This window comes from Kogia breviceps, chromosome X (genome assembly GCF_026419965.1).
Source record: "Kogia breviceps isolate mKogBre1 chromosome X, mKogBre1 haplotype 1, whole genome shotgun sequence".
Taxonomy (NCBI): Eukaryota; Metazoa; Chordata; class Mammalia; order Artiodactyla; family Physeteridae; genus Kogia; species Kogia breviceps.
Genome location: NC_081330.1, coordinates 101,505,949 through 101,529,004, shown reverse-complemented (window position 1 = coordinate 101,529,004; position 23,056 = coordinate 101,505,949). Strand labels below are relative to the sequence as shown.

The 23,056-nt window shown below is 40.6% G+C and overlaps 1 protein-coding gene across 1 annotated transcript in view; it reads left to right on the top strand.

Annotated features, from left to right (window-relative positions):
• The window catches only part of OTC (ornithine transcarbamylase), a 57,263-nt gene that overhangs the window by 18,518 nt on the left and 15,689 nt on the right, over window positions 1-23,056 (top strand). The window contains exons 4-5 of the mRNA XM_059049889.2: window positions 1,814-1,901; window positions 22,643-22,796. Coding sequence (XP_058905872.1) covers window positions 1,814-1,901; window positions 22,643-22,796 — 242 coding nt within the window. The remainder of the gene's footprint in view (window positions 1-1,813; window positions 1,902-22,642; window positions 22,797-23,056) is intronic.

The following is a 23,056-nucleotide window of genomic DNA, read 5'->3' as shown; positions in this document are numbered from 1 at the left end:
AATAAGGAGGAAAAAGGTAATGTTTGCAAAATTCCTCAGACAAGTCTCTATCTTGTAATTATACTTATTTGCCTTTACATTGTATATCTAAGAAAGCCTTCCTATTGAACCTGTCTCAAATGAGAAAGTAAAGTTCCGATTGGATGTCACCATTTCCCATAATTTTGCCTCAGGGTATGTGGTAAAAGGGCTCTCCTTGTTATCACAGAGTTTAGCTATGGCTTGGGGCAGGCCCCTCTCTGTGTCATCCTCCCCAGACCAATGGAATGTGCTATGAGGGTGGGGAAGGAGCCATCCTCATCTGCTCAGATGTCTGCAATAATCTCACATCCCATGGAGGGTTGAAAAGTGGTGAGGGCAATATGTGAGTGGTGCTTAGCCCTGTCTTAGTTGGAGGATAAATACAGCAGTTGAATGACCTTCTGATCTTGCTGACTTTTAGTGACCTGAAATTGCCATTTCAATACTCACTTTATTTTCAATTTTTAAAAAATTAAGGGCTTGGGCTTCCCTGGTGGTGCAGTGGTTAAGAATCTGCCTGCCAATGCAGGGGACACGGGTTCAAGTGCTGGTCCGGGAAGATCCCACATGCCACGGAGCAGCTAAGCCTGTGTGCCACAACTACTGAGCCTGCGCTCTAGAGCCCACGAGTCACAACTACTGAGCCCACGTGCCGCAAGTACTGAATCCCGCGCACCTAGAGCCTGTGCTCCACAACAGAGAAGCCACTGCAATGAGAAGCCCATGCACCGCAATGAAGAGAAGCCCCCGCTTGCCACAACTAGAGAAAGCCCGTGCACAACAACGAAGACCCAATGCAGCCAAAAATAAATAAATAAAATAAATTTATTTTAAAAATTAACCTATAATCTATATACTAGAAGATGCACAGATCTTAAGTGTACAGTTCAATAAGTGTTAAAGAATACATATACTCACGTATATGGGTATGTAATGTACAAACTCTGTCAAGGTATAAAGTATTCCTGTAACCCCAGAAAGTTCACCAATGCTCCTTCCCAGCAATCAGCCTCTCCAGAAGCAACTAGTGTTTTAATTTCAGCCACTCTATGTTAGTTTTGCCCATTCTAGATCTTCATATAAATGGAATTATACATTATGTACTCTTTTGTGTTTAGCTTCTTTCATTCAGCATAATGCTTGTGAGATTCATCCATGTTATGTGTATAGTAGTGCATTCCTTTTTATTACTGAATAGTATTCCATTGTAATCCATGATATCCCATACTACAGTTAATTTTCCCATTTTCCTGGCAGACATCATTATATGTTTTAAAGAATAAAAATGAGGTATAGGGGCTTCCCTGGTGGCGCAGTGGTTGAGAATCTGCCTGCCGATGCAGGGGACACGGGTTCGTGCCCCGGTCCGGGAAGATCCCACATGCCGCGGAGCGGCTGGGCCCGTGAGCCATGGCCGCTGAGCCTGCACGTCCGGAGCCTGTGCTCCGCGACGGGAGAGGCCACAACAGTGAGAGGCCCGCGTACCACAAAAAAAAAAAAAAAAAAAAAATGAGGTATAGTCTCCAAATGAGAACATGCCCCATACTGCCCAGATCTGAACAAGAGGGTGGAGAAATGGGCACACATCTGAAGGAGAGTTAAGTGCTGGTACAGAAAATTTCATCTACTTCTCTCCGTTCCTCATTATGCTTTCCCTGGGAATTCCCTATCAGAGAGGCTGGTGAGATTGAAAGATTTTGACTTTTCAATGGAGATGGTGCTGATTGCTCATAATTTTGTTTGCTACTTTCTTTTTCTCAAAATGCCTTTTTTTCTCTCTCTTTTACTGTAGGCTTTGCACTTCTGGGAGGACACCCTTGTTTTCTTACCACACAAGATATTCATCTGGGTGTGAATGAAAGTCTCATGGACACAGCATGGTTTGTAAATCTTCTCTTTGAAGCTTATTTCAGAATTGATGGATAAATGTCAAAAAGAAAATATGCTTCTCTTTAAATAGTGGTTTTCCCTCTCAGCATCCTTTAGACTAGTCTCTGTTTTCCTTCGTTCCCTCTTTACCTGATGATCTGAATGCCTCCCCCTCATCCTCTGGCCACTTTCCATGGGCTAAGATAATATTTTTTCTTAGCAATTTGAAGAGGTTTCTGATTATAAAATTTCAAACTTTGGGAAATTTGGTCATCAGGCATGACATTAAAAAAAATTAATTAATTAATCAATTAATTATTTATTTATGGCTGTGTTGGTCTTCGTTGCTGCACGCAGGCTTTCTCTAGTTGCGGTGAGTGGGGCCTACTCTTCGTCGCGGTGTGCGGGCTTCTAATTGCGGTGGCTTCTCTTGCTGTGGAGCATGGGCTCTAGGCACGCCGGCTTCAGTAGTTGTGGCTCGCGGGCTCTAGAGTGCAGGCTCAGTAGTTGTGGTGCACGGGCTTAGTTGCTCCGCGGCATGTGGGATCTTCCCGGACCAGGGCTCAAACCCGTGTCCCCTGTGTTGGCAGGCGGATTCTTAACCACTGCACCACGAGGGAAGTCCAAGCATGACTCTTATGTTTTACAGTTGAAGAAATGGAGGTCCAGGGAAACTGACATGTTCAATGACCCATAACCTGCTAGCATCAGAGCAGGTAGTGATATTAATAGCTAACATTTATTGAACATTTATTCTGTGTCAGGCATTGTTCTAACTCATTTAATCCTTATAACAGCCCAAACATATTGGCATAAAGAAGTGGAACAACTTAATTAGGGACATACTAGCTTCTATAACACAAAAATCTCAAAATGTCAATGGCTTAACAGAGTGCAAATGTTCCTGATTGATAGGACGGAGTACTGATTATTTGTGTGGCCATTCAGGAACTCTGGATGAGAATGACTCTACCATCTTCAACATGTGGCCTCCAAGGTTATCGTGGGTGTCAGCATCCAGCCAGTAGCTAGGGGAAGAGAGCATGGAGACAGGATGTTTGCTTTAAAGCCACATTAGCAGGGAAGTGGCACAATTGCTTCCACTCACATTCTATCAGCAAGTACTATTAGCTCAGCCCTACCTACATGAAAGTGGAGGTGGGAAAAGGCTCTTAACCACTAAACTATAGTTAGAGACTGAAACACAGGCCCCCTGACTCCCCATGCAGTGCCCTCACTATTGTATCATGTCTGATTGAGAAATATAGAGCAAAAGTCTTTGTTTAAATATTTCCCCCTTGATATCTAAGACTAATGATTATTTTCTGAAAACGATGTGCCATAAAGCAACTCCTTGCAGACACTGGCTGCTTTTTATGGCACCTATCTTAGTATATACTAAAGAATCCACCTCATTTGAATTGCTGAAGAGATTTGAAATAACTCATCTTTAAATTAAGCCTTTTAGTTACGTTATTTCAGATGGGACAATGTTAGTATTAAGAAGTGTTGTGTTCATCTTCTGGATGCAAGGGACAAAAAGAATAAATAAACATAAATGAGTTTTTCTTCCAAATATGCTGCCACTGACTGGAATTATATCTGCCTAATAACTGTTTCCACAAAAGTGAAATATACTTTATTCAAGAGCAAATATTACAAGCTGGTTAGGGGTTGAAGCCAGGGCCACAGCCAGGAAAGAAGTTTCAGAGGGGATCCTCTATATAGGACCCAGTGAATGATGGTGAATGAGTCATGTGTGAACTCGTGGTTGGAAGAAGGTACAGCTGGAGGAACAGATGAACATCCAACAAAGAGCTAAGGAGTGCACACTGGCAGCAAGAAAGAGGTCAGGGCCCAGAAATCAGTGGAGTAGGCAGGACCCCAAAAGCAAGAGACGAATAGCCAAGCATGGGTTGAAAGCCGAGGATGAGTAATAACATATTTTTTCCGTGCTTGCTCTCCACACAATTCGCACTGCAAGTCCTTAGAGGAGCTCTACACAGATCCTAGGAAAAATAATCTGCTCACAAGTCCCAATATGATTGGGACTTTTTAGTCCATATAATTAATTCCATTGCTACATGGATACATAAAATTGGATCCATAGAATTCCTTCTGGTCATTCCATCTTATCCAAAAGACTCAAAGGAAAATAATCATAGCTCCTTCTTAAAGGGTGTATACTATGGATCTCTTGTACTATTATCGCTAAATCTTTGTAAAAACCTTACAGGGACTTCCCTGGCGGTGCAGAGGTTAAGATTCTGCGCTTCTACTGCAGGGGGCACAGGCTCAACCCCTGGTAGGGGAACTAAGATCCCACAAGCCATGCAGCACAGCCAAAAAAAAAAAAAAAAAAAGAACGAAAACTTACAAAGTAAGTATTATTGGCCCAATTATTTTATAGATGATGAAACCATGACTCAGAGAAGTAATGGAGCTTAGCAGCTAAGTCAGCATTTAAATCATGCTGTTTTTTTAAGGCCATGCTGTTTTGGTTTACCCCTACTGTCTCTTTTATACAGTCAATGAGAGTGGCAGTGAAATGAGTTATGGAAAACATTGGCTTGTGTGCTGCAAGGTCCCCAACACCACCCCCATGTATGATGATTCACTAGGAGGGTTCACAGGACTCAGCATATAGTCAGACGCGTGGCTATGATTTATTACAGTGAAAGTATATGAAGCACAATCAACAAAGGGAAAAGGCATGTGAGGAGAAATCTGAAGGAAACCAGGTATAAGCTCCCAAGAGTCCTCTCCCAGTGGAGTCACTCAGGATGCACTTAATTCCCTTAGTAAGGAGTTGTGACAACGTGTGTAAAATGTTATCCATCAGGGATGCTCCTTAGAGACTCAGTACCCAGGGTTTTTATTGGGGGATGGTCACATAGCATGCTCTGTTTGACATGTACCCAAATTCCAGACTCCCAGAAGGAAAGCAGGTGTTCATTTTAAACCATATTGTTTACAAAAAACATTTTAGGCACAGGGAGTTACTCTTATCAGTCCTGGGAATGGTGGAAACCCTCCCCACACTGAAGCTCCCAGACGCCATCCAAGGGCCAATCTTACGCTCAGGCCTTTCAAAGGACACTGGACAGGACTGCTATGTTAACTCTTTTCTGCGTGGCTTGGAAATCAAAAGACTTGAGATCTAGTCCAAACTTTGCCACTTACCTACTCTGTGACCTCCATGGGTGAAAATTTCTCTGGATCTTAGTTTCCTTTTCTATAAAATGAGGGAGTTCCGATGTCGAAGGTCCACTTTCTACTCTCAAATGTAAGCAAACGTATTAAAGTCATAGTCCTTAAACAGAGGTGTGTCCCAGTGTAAACTATGTGTAGACAGATGCAGAGTAATTTGGATCTGGATAGAGATAGAAGGTAGAGAGAGAATTCCAAGGGTTCTAAAGCTAGTTTGAGAATTATGTTGGGGAACCTGTTAAAATGCAAAATTGTATGCCCCACACCCAGGAATTCTAATTCTGCAGGTTAGGGTTCAGTTGGTGTCTGGGAATCTATATTTTAACAAGCTCCTCAAGTGATTCTGCTGCAAGGCGGGCTGGACCACACTTTGAGAGACCCCGAATTGGGAGGTTGTGTAGTAATCCTGGCTGTTGTGCTGTCAATCTATGCTAGTGTGTTAGTAAAGAAGGGACAGCTAGTAAGATATGTATATGGTTTCATGCTAACTGAATGTGAAGGATACACTGAGAGTGCAGGCAAAATGGTTTCAGATTTGTCATTCTTAAAATATATATGCATATATTAGCAGAAGCAGGAAAATGAAAGGAGTTTCTGCTTCGGGAAGAAGGTGATAGACTAGGTATTGGACATATTGCATTAAACGTTGAACCTCCACATAGAAATGTCCACGAGCCACTGGAGATAAGGAATTTGGGTAAAGTTGATAGCTGGAGAAATAGAAGTATAAACTCAGTGGTAGAAAATGAGCTGCAGAGTCTCACTGTGTGAGAATTCCAGAAGGCTGAACCTTGAGGACAGGTGCAGTTACGGAGGGACAGGAGGAAATCGTTAGGGTACAAGGTAAATAAGGTTAGTACAATATCAGAAGAGGCTGGAATGGTAGATGGGGATGTCAGAAAAGGGGTTAGAGTAGCTGTTGTGGAAACATGACTTTCTTTTGTGCATCCCATTCCTGCTTAATCTGCCAAATTCTCTGACAAACAAGATATGGCTGAGATTCAGAAATTCAGTAAATCTAAACTGAAGAAGACAAGAAAAATCCACTGCCTTGCACAGAAGTAACTGAACAGGAGATGCAAGGAAGTGAATCTTAATGACATCTACTCTGCCGATATGTACGGTACAATCCATAGCAATTGCCTCCTTGCTTTTTGTAGACCTTAAACTCTGTAAGATGCAAAGAGATTGGATGATGTTTAAATGATAGTGCTGGCCCTCTTGAATCAAGAGAAAAGTGCACACTTGACACTGATTGACGGCGTTGCTTCTCTGTCTGCCTGTCTCGCTGCTTTGGGGGCCTGGTGGAAAAAAAAAAAAGTAACTACCCAGGGCTTCCCTGGTGGTCCAGTAGTTAAGATGCCATGCTTCCAATGCAGGGGGCATGGGTTCGATCCCTGGTAGGGGAATTAAGATCTCACGTGCTGCGTGGCATTGCCAAAATAAATAAATAAATAAATAATTTTTAAATAAAAAGTGACTATCCATTGGTGAAAAAAGAACTGGATGGGGAATACACTGAATGTGGCAACAGAAAAAAAAAAAGCAAATTGGGCCATTCTCCTGAAACCTGTTAAATGCAGTTTCCAAAATGTCACTTATTTAGTCAAATGACTTAATTATTCATTTATTCAAAAATATTTACTGAATGCTTAGTTTTTCTTCCAGGATTTTAGCACTGAGAATAAAACGCTGATCAAATTAAACAAAATACTTTTTCAAGTGGAAATTATATTCTAGAGGGAGGAGACTTTGACTAAACAAAAAATAAAGCATGAATACAATAGGAGGTTGAAATAAGTGCTATGATGAAGTCAAAGCAGGGTGATCTGTGGGCGGAGTTGGGGGCGCCTTTAGATTGGGTGGTCAGGGAAGGCCTCTCAGAGGAGGTAACAGTGAAGTGGAGAGCTCACTGAAAAGACAGAGCCAGGGATGCCAAGCTGTAGGAAAAGCATCTCAGACAAAAAGCTGCTGGTACAAAAGCTTAAGGTGGGCTTCCCCGGTGGCGCAGTGGTTAGGGATCCGCCTGCCATTGCAGGGGACACGGGTTCGAGCCCTGGTCCAGGAAGATCCCACATGCCGCGGAGCAACTAAGCCCGTGCGCCACAACTACTGAGCCTGCGCTCTAGAGCCCGTGAGCCACGACTACTGAGCCCATGTGCCACAACTACTGAAGCCCGTGCGCCTAGAGCCTGTGCTCCACAACAAGAGAAGCCACCGCAGTGAGAGGCCAATGCACCGCAACGAAGAGTAGACCCCGCTCGCCGCAACTAGAGAACGCCCGCACGCGGCAACAAAGACCCAATGCAGCCAAAAATAAAAAATAAATAAAATAAAATAAAATAATTTATTTCAAAAAAAGAAAAAAAAGCTTAAGGCAAGAACAAACTTGATGCACTCAGGAACAGAAGGACAGCCAGCAATGTTTTTATATCTGCAAAGAAACATACTTTAAACTTGCAAATTTAAAAAAATGTACCCTTACAAGTTGGTCCTGTCTTGGCCACCAAAGGAATGAAAAACCAGATCAAGGAGTAAAAGACCTAAATACACATTCAAAATAAAAGGTATTTCGCTTTTCTTACTTGATTACAATAATAAAACCTGTTCACTCTTCAAAATATAGTAGGGGAATTCTCCTTAGCTAAGTCTCAGTTGAGTATCATGTAATCTGAGGGTACTGGTGGGGAGTGAAGGGGAGCACTGAGATGGAGCTGTCAACTGATATTGTGGAGGAGTTGGTATGTCAGGGCCCCTAAGACAACCCCTGGGTTCAATGATTCATTAGGAGGATTCACAGGACTCAGCATATGGTCATGGCTAAGATTCATTATAAAAAAAGGATACAAAGCAAAACCAGCAAAGAGAAAAGGCACATGGCGCCAAGTCCAGGGGAGACCAGGCACAAGCCTGCAAGGGTCTTCTCCCTGTGGGATCACACAGGACATGCTTAATTCCTCCAGCAATCAGTTGTGGCAACATGTGTGAAATGTTGTCTTCCAGGGAAGCCCATTAGAGACTCAGTGCATAAGATTTTTACTGGAAGCTGCTCACATAGGCACCCTCTGCCTAGCATGAAGCCAAATTCTAGGCTCCCAGAAGGAAAGAGGGTGTTCAGCATAATCCGTAGTGTTTATACAAACAGTTTAGGTAGTGAGCCATCCTTATTATTTCTAGGAGTGGTGGAGACCCTCCCAAAGTGCAAGTGCCAGCTAAGGGCCAACCCTGTAAGCAGGCCTTTTGAAGATAGCCATCTCAGGACTGCTATGTTAGCTCTTTTTTTGCACAACTGGGCTATCATCTCTCTTCTGGATTTTGCTAGATATAATGTAACTAGTAAGGGAGTGTATCCTACACTCATGGGAAGACAGCCCTAAGATTTGAATTGTTTCCTCAGTTCACTGTGGATCCCTGTAGGGCCAGGCTCCCATTGGAGAAAATGAACCACTGCTCACTTCCCTCTTTAGAAAAGTCTCTCTCGGCAACTCTTTTCAGAAGAGATATTTCTTCTAACATATCAGAAGACACAAAAGACATACATATATATTCAGTTAAATTTACTTCAGATTTGAGGGTGTTTTCAGATTTTGTCAATTCTCCGGTGCTCTACTGGGGTTAAGAGTTGGATATTCTATTTTTTTCCTCACTCTGGGCTTGTCTTTTTAGATGTGACACCAGAAGTGACAGTTTAGCATGACTCAGATCACTTATTCTTTGGAAGTTTAAAAACGGATGTATGCTAACACATACATATGGAATGTAAAAAAAAAAAAATGGTCATGAAGAACCTAGGGGCAAGATGGGAATAAAGATGCAGACCTACTAGAGAATGGACTTGAGGACTCGGGGAGGGGGAAGGGTAAGCTGTGACGAAGTGAGAGAGTGGCATGGACATATATACACTACCAAATGTAAAATAGATAGCTCGTGGGAAGCAGCCGCATAGCACAGGGAGATCAGCTCGGTGCTTTGTGATCACCTAGAGGGGTGGGATAGGGAGGGTGGGAGGGAGATGCAAGAGGGAGGGGGGATATAGGGATATATGTATATGTACAGCTGATTCACTTTGTTATAAAGCAGAAACTAACACACCAATGTAAAGCAATTATACTCCAAAAAGATGTAAAAAAAAAAAAGTATTACCATTAAAAAAAAAAAAAGGATGAAACTTAGCAACAGTAGTGGGACATTTTCACTCCAGTTTCAAGGCTTTCTGTTTCTTCCATAATGACAGCTGTTCATGTCTAATACTCTGAGTCCACTATTGAAAGGTGCATAATAGCTTCACAGTCATTTTTACTTTAATACAGTACTTAGTAAAACAGCTTCAGGAACCATGTGTATGAAAGGCACCATATAAAACCAAATAATGTAACATTGTTCTACTCTAATTACGTCCCCTATAGATGTAACTCACTTATGGTACTGATCGCTCAAGTGTTTTCTGCCAGTGTAAAACCAGTAGAAAGGAAAATCAGCATAAACCACTGTGTTAGTTTCCTAGGGCTGCCATACATATTTCCACAAACTTGGTAGCTTAAAAACAACACAGATCTATTCTCTCAAAGTTCTGGAGGCTAGAAGCCCCAAATCCATGTGTCAGCAAGGCCATGCTCTCCCTGAAGGCTGTAGGAGAGAATCCTGCCTTGCTCCTTCCTAGCTTCTGGTGGCTCTCAGCAATCTTTGGCATTCCTTGGTCTGTAGTTGCATCACTCCAATCTCTGCCTCCACCTTTACCTTCTCTGTATATCTCTGTGTATCCTCTCCTCTTCTAAGACGAACAACAGTCATTGTATTAGGGGCCCACCCTACTCCAGTATGACCTCATCTTAACTAACTACATCTTCAAAGACCCTACTTCCAAACAAGGGCTCATTCTGAGTTTCCTGGCAGATAAGAATTTGGGGGACACCATTCAACCCACTACACAAACACATATCCACATGCCCCTGCAGCAACATGGAAGGGTTTCAAATCATTGTCATTCTGAAAGCTCAAATAATGGAAGTTATAAAGGGATTTTTGGATGAGACACGTTTCTTAAGAGTAGCAGTGGGGAAGAAAAAGACTAGGAGTGAACTATTGTTATATTGAAAGGAATGTTTTGAAAAGCTGGAATACTGTTCTTAAGATATTTATACCAATGATATTAAGACCAAAAAAGGTAATCTTACTTAGGTTTCTTGGTAAAATGTTGTAAAATATTGGCACCTAATGGGAAATACGTACTTGATTAGGTACTAATAAATTTGTATCTAATAGGAAATATGATATCTCCAAGAATCTTCACAGAGGCCACCAAGAAACTAGCAGCATGGCAGTTGTAGGTCCTTGGGTAAATGGTAACAAAAGCCAGTTGTTCACAACATGAAATATGATATAGTCATAGTTCAGAGGCAGTTTGCCACAGCGTAAAGAGTAGGGGCTTTGAAGCAGGGTTGGGCTTCAGTTAAAGTCACCGCTCATACCACACTGGCCCTGTGGTTTGGACCAGTTGCTTCTGAAACTTAGCTTTCTCAGTTGTAAAATGGAGATACAAATACGTATCTCAATGAGTTTATATGAGGATAAATCAGATAGTGCTTTTAAAGGACAGGTCCACAGAAGAAACTCAAGTAATGTTGGTTGGATCAAGTTATGGCCTAACTCAATCTCAGGACAAGCTCTGATTCAATTCTGGCCATCTTTGTGATCTCCTAGTCAGCTTATGCTGACCCAACACTGAGATTCCTATGGCACATTTTGAGGAGGTCATTCTGAATGCCATTATGCCCTACCCATTTATCTTTGAGGTCTTCAAAACTAGGAACTAACATATAAGTCAAAAGGCTTCTGCCTTCCTAAATAAATTGCATATGGTAATTTCATTCAACATCCCTGGGCTTCTTCTAACCTTAGCCCATTTGAGAGGAGCCCACCTAGGTGTGCTGAAGGTGTTATCTTGTTTCCTCATCATTCTTCTATTGATATAACTAAAATTATAACCTGTGTAGAGATATCAGAGCACTGGAATATTCTCCCTCCCAGAGGGAGACTCAGTCAGCAAGTTTATTCCTTGGCCAATTTACATTGGGGATAAAGTCTATGTCTTCTCTAGGGCCTTGGCCTGCTTCCATAAAAAGTAAAAATAGGAAATGCCCATTTTTAAATGATTACAGGGTTCTCAATGGTGTCGTTGTGCACAACCAGAAATTCCTCCCACTGTTTGCCAACTAGCTAACTGGTTGGAGATGTCATTGATAACCAACTGGAATTTAGGGGGCACACAGTGATTCAAGGCAGGATGGGGACAAAAGGAAGAATGAATGGGAGGACCCTAAGAGAATACAACTTATGTTTGCTTTTGGCTTTTGCAACACATCTACCATGTTCCAATAGTTTAGGAACTACTCAACTCTTTCTAAGATTATCAGGATTGTTTTGTGATTGCCCATCTCATCAATATCCATGTTTGCTCTTAAGATCTGGCCCAGCACACTATTGGGGTTTGGGGTTTGGGGTTTTGTTTCTTTGTTTTTAGTATCTGTTTACCCAACCACAGACTCTGCGTCAGACCTTCCTGGAGCCATGGGAGACTTTGTTTATGGTATTTATTGTTATGTTTTGCTTTGTTTTCTTTTGGCTTTCTGAGTGTTTTAGTTAATTCCTAAACAAGTTGTGATTTCATACCAAAGGGAAAAATATTAAAGAATAATAGAAACTTGAGGTTTAAAAGATCTTTATGAGCTATTTAGATCAACCATCCTTTTCATGCCTCTTCCACACCATTCCTTCAAAATCATTCTTGAGCCTGCATGAAAATATCCAGTATCAGGGCGCTCTTTATATACAGAGCTATCTTGTTCCATTTTTTTAAACATCTTTATTACAGTATAATTGCTTTACAATGGTATGTTAGTTTCTGCTGTATAACAAAGTGAATCAGCTATACATAAACATATATACCCGTATCTCCTTCCTCTTGCGTCTCTCTCCCACCCTCCCTATCCCACCCCTCTAGGTGGTCACAAAGCACCAAGCTGATCTCCCTATGCTATGTGGCTGCTTCCCACTAGCTATTCATTTTACATTTGGTAGTGTATATATGTCCATGCCGCTCTCTCACTTCGTCCCAGCTTCCCCTTCCCCTTTCCCTTCCCCTTCCTCGTGTCCTCAAGTCCATTCTCTAAAACGTCTGTGTTTTTATTCCTGTCCTGCCCCTAGGTTCTTCAGAACTATATTTTTTTTAGATTCCATATATATGTGCTAGCATATGGTATTTGTTTTTCTCTTTGTGACTTACTTTACTCTGTATGACAGTCTCTAGGTCCATCCACCTCACTATAAATAACTCAACTTCGTTTCTTTTCATGCCTGAGTAATATTCCATTGTATGTTCATTGCGGTTCTTGTTCCATTTTTATACAGTCTGACTTTTCTGACCAGAGTTCATAGAAACTGACTGAAAGTTCTCTTTTAAATTGAGTTAAAAGTGATCTTGCTATGACTCTTCTCAATGTCCCTCTGTTTTTTAGTATCTTCATAAACTCATGCATTTAAATATATTTGAAGGTTTCAATTCATTGCAGTTATTACTCTTATTGGTGCTCAAATTGTCCCATATTTGGCCAATGTGATCTGTCTTCAAGTTGGCTACTGGGTCATTTTGACATAACTCTATTAGTCTTTAATAACTCCATTGCTTTTTCATATGGCAAGATGTTCCAGGCTCATCTTGCACATTTCTTCATTAAGGCCAAGAATTAGCCATTACTCTAAGAAGCCCTATTTCATTTTCAATTACTTTCCAAATTATGTTTGGGAGAAATTTCCTTTTTTGAATGATATGTTTTTTTTCTGGTTATTACAGTCATATTCCTTTTCGTAGAAAATACTAAAAGAGATTTTAAAAATAGCTAGAACCACCAATACTGCCATCATCCAGAAATAATCAATGTTAACATTTTATCTCTTGAACTATCTTTCCATTTAAAGTCCTACATCAGGCTTCTTTTTCTAAACAGTAGGAAAAGAGATGATGGGGGAAAAATAGATGACATTTTAAACACTTAGGCAAAATCAAGTTGAATAAATATTTTAACTTGTTAACTTTTTTTTTTAAAATCCTCATATTGGTAATTAAACATCCAGAGCAAATTGATATGTGTGAGAAACTTTAAATTTGGGTACTTTGGATTTTGCAAAAGCTGTTCTGCTACCATTGTTGACAGATGCCTAAGATTGTCTGCAAAGCTGCAGGAATCCACCGGAAGGCAAAAATAACTCTATATATTCAATGGAAATGAAAAGAGACCAAAATGAAAAGTCATTACAGAGCCAGAGAGTATTTTTAACTTGTCAACCTTTCATTTGTAATACATATAACACAGCTCTTACAATGTTTAAAGCTGGGATGTCAAATTGCTGGAGAGCTATAGAAAGCCCAGATTACTGTTAATGGGCCTGTAAGTCCAGCCTGAGTTACAGGTCTGCCATTGTTCCCAGTGACAAGTCGTTGTTTTTTAAGATCTTTAGTAGACTGGAAGAAGAAAAATAAGAATGGTGATTTCTCTATGACTTATAAACATAAAGCAGAAAGCAACATTATTGACATAATAATATTGTCTATTTAAAGGTCTTTAATATCTTTGTTTCCCCAAGTGATTCCAATGTGAAAACAGCTTAGGAGTTGTTCCTTCCCCCATATCGATTCATTTCACCTGCAGCTTCTGTGGTGAACGACTGAAGTGACATTTTCTATCAAGCTTTGTCATACTCCCTCTTGCTCATAGATGCTTTAATGTCCAAGAGGCTTTTTGTGCTATAGAAATACTCCCTACCCGTTGTACTTTGTTTACAGTCCAATATCTTAGTCTTATGAATTTAGTATTTCTATAAACATAAAAGAGCAAACATTAAAAAAAAGAGCAAACATTCCTCAGTGGTTCTCAAAGTGTGGTCCCCAAATCAGCAGCATAAGCAGTACCCTACAGCTTGTTAGAAATACAAATTCTTCTGGGCCCCAACCCAGACCTACTGAATCAGAAACACAACTGGCTGTGTTCTAATAAGCCCTCCTGGTGATTCTGATGCATGTTTAAGTTTCAGAACGATTGCTTTAAACATTCACACACTACTTATACAACCACTGAATCAAATACATATTAAATGAACAAAACAAGTCTCGTCAACCATTTAAACATTGATTGCAATTTAATCAAATGCTTTAAAACACTTAACTTAATCACAAGCCTAGCATTTCAGATTTTCTTGAACGCTCTAAATATTTTAAAAAGGAAAATATATACATAAAACACCACACTGATTAGAGAGCTGATTAATATTTTAACAATAAAACTGAGCAAAATGCTATTAATATCATAGATTTAATTTTGTTTATATTCTTACCCCTACTTTTATTCTTATTCTTACATGGTCCTGGAATTTAAATGTGTGTGTGTAATTTTACCAGACTGGAAAGAAGAAAAATCATCTCAAGAGGCTAGGAATGTAGGTTTAGTGGATTGCTGACCACTTAATTTTGGTTGGGTTTGGGAACTGCTTGCTAAGTTCAAGATGAATTAAATTCAAGCTGCCATCCACTAGCTTGAATATATTTTTATAACCTAGTTTTCACTTTTAATCACGGGATCTGATATTGGTTTCCTATTGCTGCTTTAACAAATTACCATAAATTTAGTGATTTAAAACAACACAAATTTATTATCTTACACTTCTGCAAGTCAGAGGTCTAAAATGAGCCCATAGAGCTGTGCCCCTTCTGGAGGCTCCAGGAAAGAATCCAACTCCTTGGCCTTTCCAGCCTCCAGAGGCTGCCTGCATCCTTTGGCACATGGTTCCCTTCCTCCATCTTCAAAGCCAGCAACATAGCCAGCATCTTCTCTCACTTCTGACCTACCTCGCTCGCTCTTTTTTTTTTTTTGGCTGCACCGCACAGCTTGTGAGATCTTAGTTCCCTGACCAAGGAATGAACCCGTGCCCCATTCAGTGGAAGCATGGAGCCCTAACCACTAGACCACCAGGGAATCCCCCCTCCTGCGGCTCTCTTATAAGGATCCTCTCTCTTAGATTGGACCCAGCTCAGGATAATCTCCCCATCTCAAGATCCTTAATTTAATCACATCTGCAAAATTTCCTTTGCCACGTAAGGTAACATATACACAGGTTTTGGATATTAGGACATGAACATCCTTGGGGGAGGGGCATTATTCTGTCTACCATAGGATCCTTGTTTCTGTTTTTCATATGGATTTTGATTTATTAAAGAAGTTAAAAGATGGGGTATCCTTCAATCTTTATTTGTTTTCAATCTCTGGCAGTACATGACCCACTGTAATATTTTTATGATATATTAACCTGGCCTGGTTTCCATATTTTGAAATATATGCCTTTCTGATTGGCATTGTTTTATAATTAGTTGGGTCACCAAGAGGTTTCACTTCTAGAGCGACAGGAACGTGAGTTTGAAAATTTAGATTTCTTCTTCAGGACGGTTAACTTATTGTTTTAGAATAAATGGTTGTATCATCTTTCTAATTGGAAATTGTGTGTGGCAATGGGTGCTAGTTAGCTGCAGGATTCCTCTTCTACTTCACTTTACATAAGACCACAAATGCTGATGGGGCCTTGTCCATTCATGTTATAGTTTCTACTATTTCTAGGACTATTTGGTATCTAAGTTGTGCTAATTATTTGTGGCTTACACACATTAGAAATGGCACATATCTATACTTTATGAAAAGAAATACACTTAACAAAAACCCACAAAATATCTATCTGTATCTATACAGTTATATATAAGCACTTTCCTACTTAAGTAAATAAATTTAAATGTACATAGTAATATTCATCTTTCTTTGATGTTACAATTATATTTTTGTATATTTTCTTTATATTAACTCTTTTCTTATGAGCATCATGGCCTTTTATAAGCACAACATGTTTTACTTAATGATTTTCACTATAAATGACCACAACTTGACAAATGGTTAAGCTAGTTCTTTTTCCTCTTAGCACTGCCCCTACTATTTTTAAAATCATTTTTGCTTCCTAGCAACAACAGGGTGTTACAGACCTATACTGATTTTATCCTGCCCAAGGACATGGAATTAACTATCCTCTAATAGTTTCTGGTTCCTTTTTTTTTTTTTCTGGTTCCTTTTTTGGGTATAGAACAATATTAAGACCAAAATTTGGGCACTAGGGATGCTTACAAGTATTGAGGGGAGAGAAGATTATAGCTACTGCTGCTGCCACAGGACTGCTCTTGGTAGTGACTGAGCTGAAAGGAAAATACAGTTGACCCTTGAACAACACAGGGGTTAATCCACATATAACTTACAGTCCACCCTCTGTATCTGCAGTTCCTCAGTATCCATGGATTCAACCAACCATGGACCATGTACTACTGTAGTATTTACTATTGAAATATATCCAACGTTTAGGTGGACCTGTGCAGTTCAAATCCACATTGTTCAAGGGTCAACTGTACTTCTTTTATAAGTGTATGAAATCTTGTTCTTTCCAGTACAACATATCGTGTTGTTATCCCTCACTTTTCCTATAGTATGAGATTTCAGCAACTAAGACTTTCCTCCTCTACACTGATCTATTGTTCCACCCAGCAGCAGAGTATTCCACTCTCCTCCCACCTCCTCACTCTGTTTTCTAGGATAATAGTTCTCACCCTTGTCTTCAGATTGGGATAACCTGGGGAGCTTTAAAAATACTGATGTGATCACTAATTATTAGAGAAATGCAAATCAAAACTACAAAGAGATATCACCTCACACCAGTCAGAATGGTTATCATCAAAAAATCCACAAACAATAAATGCTGGAGAGGATGTAGAGAGAAGGGAACCCTCCTACACTGTTGGTGGAAATGTAAATTGGTACAGTCACTGTGGAGAACAGTACGGAGCTTCCTTAAAAACTAAAAAGAGCTACCATGTGATCCTGCAACCCCACTCCTGGGCATATATCCAGAGAAAAACATGGTCTGAAAGGATACATGCACCCCAGTGTTCATTGCAGCACTGTTTGCAATAGCCAGGACATGTAAGCAACCTAAGTGTCCATCGATAGATGAATGGATAAGGAAGATGTGGTACATATATACAATGGAATATTACGAAGCCATTAAAAAGAATGAACTAATGCCATTTGCAACAACATGGATGGACCTAGAGATTATCATACTGAGTGAACTAAGTCAGACAGAGAAAGAGAAATACCATATGCTGTCACTTATATGCAGAATCTTAAAAAAATGTTACAAATGAACTTATTTACAAAACAGAAACAGACTCACAGACTCAGAGAACGAAGTTATGGTTACCAGCGGGGAAGGGTGGTGGGGAGGGATAGTTAGGGAGTCTGAGATTGACATGTACACACTGCTATATTTTAAATGGATAACCAACAAGGACCTACTGGGTATAGCACAGGGAACTCTGCTCAATATTATGTAACAACCTAAATGGGAAAAGAATTTGAAAAAGAATAGATATATGTATATATAAAAAAAAAGTAAGTATACTTAACCTTTAAAATTATTGTGATAATTAAATCTTATAAAGTATGTAAAGCAATTAGAAAAAAATATTGATGTGACTCACCCACCATAGCTTCTAATTTAAACTTCCAATGGGCAGAATATGGCAACAGGGTTTTTACAGCTTCATAGGTGATACTAATGTGCAGCCAAGGTCAAGAACCTCTGTTCTAGGAGGTGTTGGGCAACCTCAGTAAAGCAGACCAGTCACCATTCCATGAGATCATACCATAGAGGTTCCAGGGTTACCAACTCCACATTATAAACAGGGCAAGTAAACGCATGCTTGCCTTTTGGCTGCTTTGTTCCATAGCTCTTGAGATTGTTCAAGGGAGGGAATGACGACAACTGTCCTTTTTCAATATTCTTGAAAAACTCAAGTGTATCGGGCATTGACTTCTCCAGTTGCTCTCCTAGTGCCTCTCTCTTTCAGCCTCATCCTTCTTTATTCTTTCCTAACCTTGCTCTAATTACTTCAAGGCTTTCAAAAGCCTTGGTTTTCTCATCTATGAGGTTAAGATAACATTTATCTGTGACACACATAGCAAAACTTAACACATCGTAAAGTTCATAAAAACCATAAGAGGTTGGCAGCCCATGGTCCTAGCTCCCTAAAATTATTTGAGAGGCTGCAACTGAAGTCAGATCTGTTTTCTGACTGGGAGATTCCAGAAAGTCAACTGTAATGGTTAATCCAGATTTTTTTTTTATTCTGTCTCTATACACTGTAGGAAGTGATGCATATTTAAAGAAATCCTTTGGGGTCAAACACCCCTCTACCTCTCTCTCTCTCATAGGATTTTAGGTATCATAAAATTAACCAATTCTTCTGAAATAGGAAATTGATCATAATTATAGATCTTATTGAGATATCTACCGTCATCTAAATAACTTTCTCAAGGTGGAGTTAAAAGCCTGCATTCTGTAGTATGAAACATCAGTGTATCTGTATGGTGAAGGGAATCTGTATTGTGATTTTGAAAAAAGGGGAGAAGATCTAAAATTCTTTTAACATAATAGCCTATGTCTAAGGACAGTGGCTCTCAAATTTTGGAAGGTTATCTGAGTTATTTGGGAAACTTGGTAAAAGTACAAAGACCCAGTCTACCCTATTTCAGGAGCTTGGACCTCTGTTGTTTATTAGTTATTCACTTAGTTCTGATATACACCCAAGTTTGGGACCCACTGCCTTAGGACATCAGATAGGTCAGGCTAGCTGGTTACTGTAAAGATGCGGGCCTTAATGGAAGGGAGTAAATTATTCATTTTTCAGGATTTGAGATGCCTTTTTCTTTCAACTGAACTAGAAAGCACTCCTTGCCAATGAGACTGTGGACAAAGTCCTCTGTCTTTGTGGGCTGCCATCTCCTGATCTCTTGATTTTTGCGGGGGAGGGGAGGGGGGCTGGTTAGGTTTTGAAGAAAAGAATGGATGATACTTTCAAAAATATGGTGGCGTCAATTTTCACTTTATTAGGAGTCTCAAACTTTATTTTTTTATTTTTATTTTTTTTTGCGGTACGCAGGCCTCTCACTGTTGTGGCCTCTCCCGTTGCGGAGCACAGGCTCCGGACGCGCAGGCTCAGCGGCCATGGCTCACGGGCCCAGCCGCTCCGCGGCATGTGGGATCCTCCCGGACCGGGGCACGAACCCGTGTCCCCTGCATCAGCAGGAGGACTCTCAACCACTGCGCCACCAGGGAAGCCCCCATTTTTTTTTTTTGCTGTATGCGGGCCTCTCACTCTTGTGGCCTCTCCCGTTGCAGAGCACAGGCTCTGGACGCACAGGCTTAGCGGCCATGGTTCACGGGCCCAGTCGCTCCGCGGCACGTGGGATCTTCCCGGACCGGGGCATGAACCCGTGTCCCCTCCATTGGCAGGCATACTCTCAACCGCTGCGCCACTAGGGAAGCCCCTAAATTTTTTTTTTTTTCAAACTTTAATATGCAAATAAATCACCTGGAAACCTTGTCAAAATACAGATTCTGAGTCAGTAAATCTGGGTGGGGCCTGTGATTCTGCAGTTCTAATAAGCTCCCAGGTGATGCTGATGCTGTTGATTTGAGGAGTGAGGTTCTAGCTTTGGTTCTCGACCTTGGCTGCACATTGGAATTTCCTGGAAAGTTTTTTAAAATGTTGATCTCTAGGTCGCACCCCTAGAGATTCTATTTTCCTGATGAAATTGATAGAGATTATGGCCTGGGCCTCAAGAGTTTTAAAAATTCTCCAGGTGACTTTCATATGCAGCAAAAATGGAAAACCCCGGTCTTAGTCAACCATCAAACGTCACATGTTTTACAAGAGAAACTCTAAAGTGGCTCTTTTATTCACCTCTTTCAAACTACAACGTACAATGTGCTTAGACAGTTCAGAGCACTGGTTTCCAAATCTTGACCCCTCCACTGATGCCCTGCCATGGGAAGTTTTCATCAGAAGTTGTAAAATAAGAAAAATAAAGACAACATAGTGAATTTCAAAAAGCTAAATTAATTCAAGGATCATTTTTGAGATTAGGTCATTCACACCTTTTTTGTTGATAAAATGTCCTCTCTTACTAAATGAATATATTAACATATTATATGTGTTTATTTGCATGTTTCTCACACCCTTAATCTTCTAAACAAAAAGCTGGGAATCATGTTGATCTCCATATGTTTTTAGAAATTTTGCTGATCCATGAAATCTGAAAATCTGGGAACTATGGGCATGAGAAATCTGTGAAAATTTGAAAAAAACCCCTGAGTCTAGAAAATATTGTTACAGGAAATGGTTTTCAATCTTTGATTCTCTAATCCCTGGGAGCAAGGAATTTTTTTAGTGGTCACTGAATTTTATAAGCAGCAACAGTTTTCTACAGAATGAGTAAATAATATGTCTCAGATATATAAGAAGGACTAATTTTCCAAACATATGATGATTAAAATACAAATCTATGAAATCCTTACTAAATACTAGCTCTAGTTTTTATACATTTTCTTTTGAGATGGTAATATCATCTATTACTTTTTGATCTTTTACTATAACAAGATATCATACTATGCATCTTATATAGGTTAGCTCATGAATCCTCACAATAACGCAATGGGATAGATATTGTTATTATGGTTTTACAGATGAAGAAATTAAGTCATAGAGAAATGAAATAACATGTCCAAGGTCACACAGCTAGTAAGTAACTGAACCAAAATTACAAAGGCTAACTGGATACCTTATAATAATGACTCTATATATTTAATATAACTACTATTATGGGAGGCTTTCCCATTTTTTTTTTTTTTTTGCCATTAAAAAGAGTTCCTGGGCTTCCCTCGTGGCACAGTGGTTGAGAGTCCGCCTGCCGATGCAGGGGACGCGGGTTCGTGCCCCGGTCCGGAAGGATCCCACATGCCGTGGAGCAGCTGGGCCCGTGAGCCATCGCCGCTGAGCCTGCGCGTCCAGAGCCTGTGCTCCGCGACGGGAGAGGCCACAGCAGTGAGAGGCCCGCGTCCTGAAAAAAAAAAAAAAAAAAAAAGAGTTCCTTAAAACTAAAATGGTTAGAAGCCTCTGCTGTGGGGTTTCCCTTTAAATAAGAAGAAACCAAGATTTTAAACAAAAGGCCATCCCTGTTATTTTTGTAAGGCTGAAGCTTTAGCTGAGGAACCACCATCACTCTGACACATGACACATAGAGCTTAAAATTTGGATCCCAGTTTCTCATTCCAGGTTTTTGTTTTTGGGGGGTTTTGTGGGTTTTTTTTTTTTTTTTTGCGGTACGCGGGCCTCTCACTGTTGTGGCCTCTCCCGTTGCGGAGCACAGGCTCCGGACGCGCAGGCTCAGCGGCCATGGCTCACGGGCGGGTTTTCCCGGACCGGGGCCCGAACCCGTGTCCCCTGCATCGGCAGGCGGACTCTCAACCACTGCACCACCAGGGAAGCCCTCATTCCAGGTTTTTATCATCTGCAAATTTGAGGCAATGTGTTGTAATGGTAAGAACGTGTTCTTTTGAGTTAAACTGACTTTGGTTTGAATATGAGCTCCTCCAACTTACTTAGCTGTGTGATCTGGGGCAAGTTAACTAAACTTCTGTGTCTCAGGTCCTTCAGCTATAAAATGAGAATAGTTATATCCATCTTTGCTGCCCATCAGAGACGTCCCGTGTCAGGCAGAATGGCCCAGCTCTGGGGCCCTCCTGTGCTCCGTCCTTGGTGGGAACAGCCTGGAGAGAGTGTGGCCTCAGTAGGAATGCTGCAGCAGACTCCAAAGGTGCAGCAGCTGGGGGCTGTCAGCTAATAGCAATCCTTCCAGAAGGTTCTCTCTTGCAAAACAATCTTTGTGTGCACCTCTTTGGCTGCCACACTGCTACCTTCAATTTTATAGTGAAAGTGTATTTTTATTTATTTATTTATTTGTTTATTTTGCGGTACGCGGGCCTCTCACTGTTGTGGCCTCTCCCGTTGCGGAGCACAGGCTCCGGACGCGCAGGCTCAGCGGCCATGGCTCACGGGCCCAGCCGCTCCGCGGCACGTGGGATCCTCCCGGACCGGGGCATGAACCCGCGTCCCCTGCATCGGCAGGCGGACTCTCAACCACTGCGCTACCAGGGAAGTCCGAAAGTGTATATTTGTGGGATGATGTCCCCCTCACAAAATGCTGCAATCCAGTTCATTAATTTTTCTCAGTATATCTTGTTTTTGGTCTTGTCTAACTTTACCAACTGCCACATATCAATTATACTTCATTATCACAACTGCTAGGCTCACAATTCGTTTCTTATCTCCGTAAAAAATAGTAAAATCAGTGGTCATTGGTTAAGACGTCAGTGGAACAACATCTGGCTTCTGGAATGATTACATGTTTATTATTAGCTTTTAAATCTGTCGTGTTGATAGGTAGTTGTAACAGTAAAAATTCTAATGTATTAGCATTTCTTATTACTGTCTAAGACCCTATGTTTAGAAGGAATTATTAAGCATAATCAACTTAGATGAGTTTTTCTTGGTTTGTCACAGTGTGTTGTCTAGCATGACAGATGCAGTGTTGGCACGAGTGTATAAACAATCAGATCTGGACATCCTGGCTAAAGAAGCATCCATCCCAATCATCAATGGGCTGTCAGATTTGTACCATCCTATCCAGATCCTGGCTGATTACCTCACTCTCCAGGTTGGCTTATTTCTTTGCCTCACACAAGAGCAAAATCAATAATTCCTAACTAGTTCTAAACGGAAGCATTTAAATTGTGGTACTGGTGTTTTGTTTTCAAATAATATCTTGCCAAAGAATTATAGCATATGTGTACAACTAGATATCCAAGGAAGACAGGGCACTGCTAAAAACAGATTATAGATACTTCTGTTCTCAAACCTTTGCTTTTTTGGTGCCATATTTAACACAGTGGATGAACAGGGAATGCTGGAGCACAG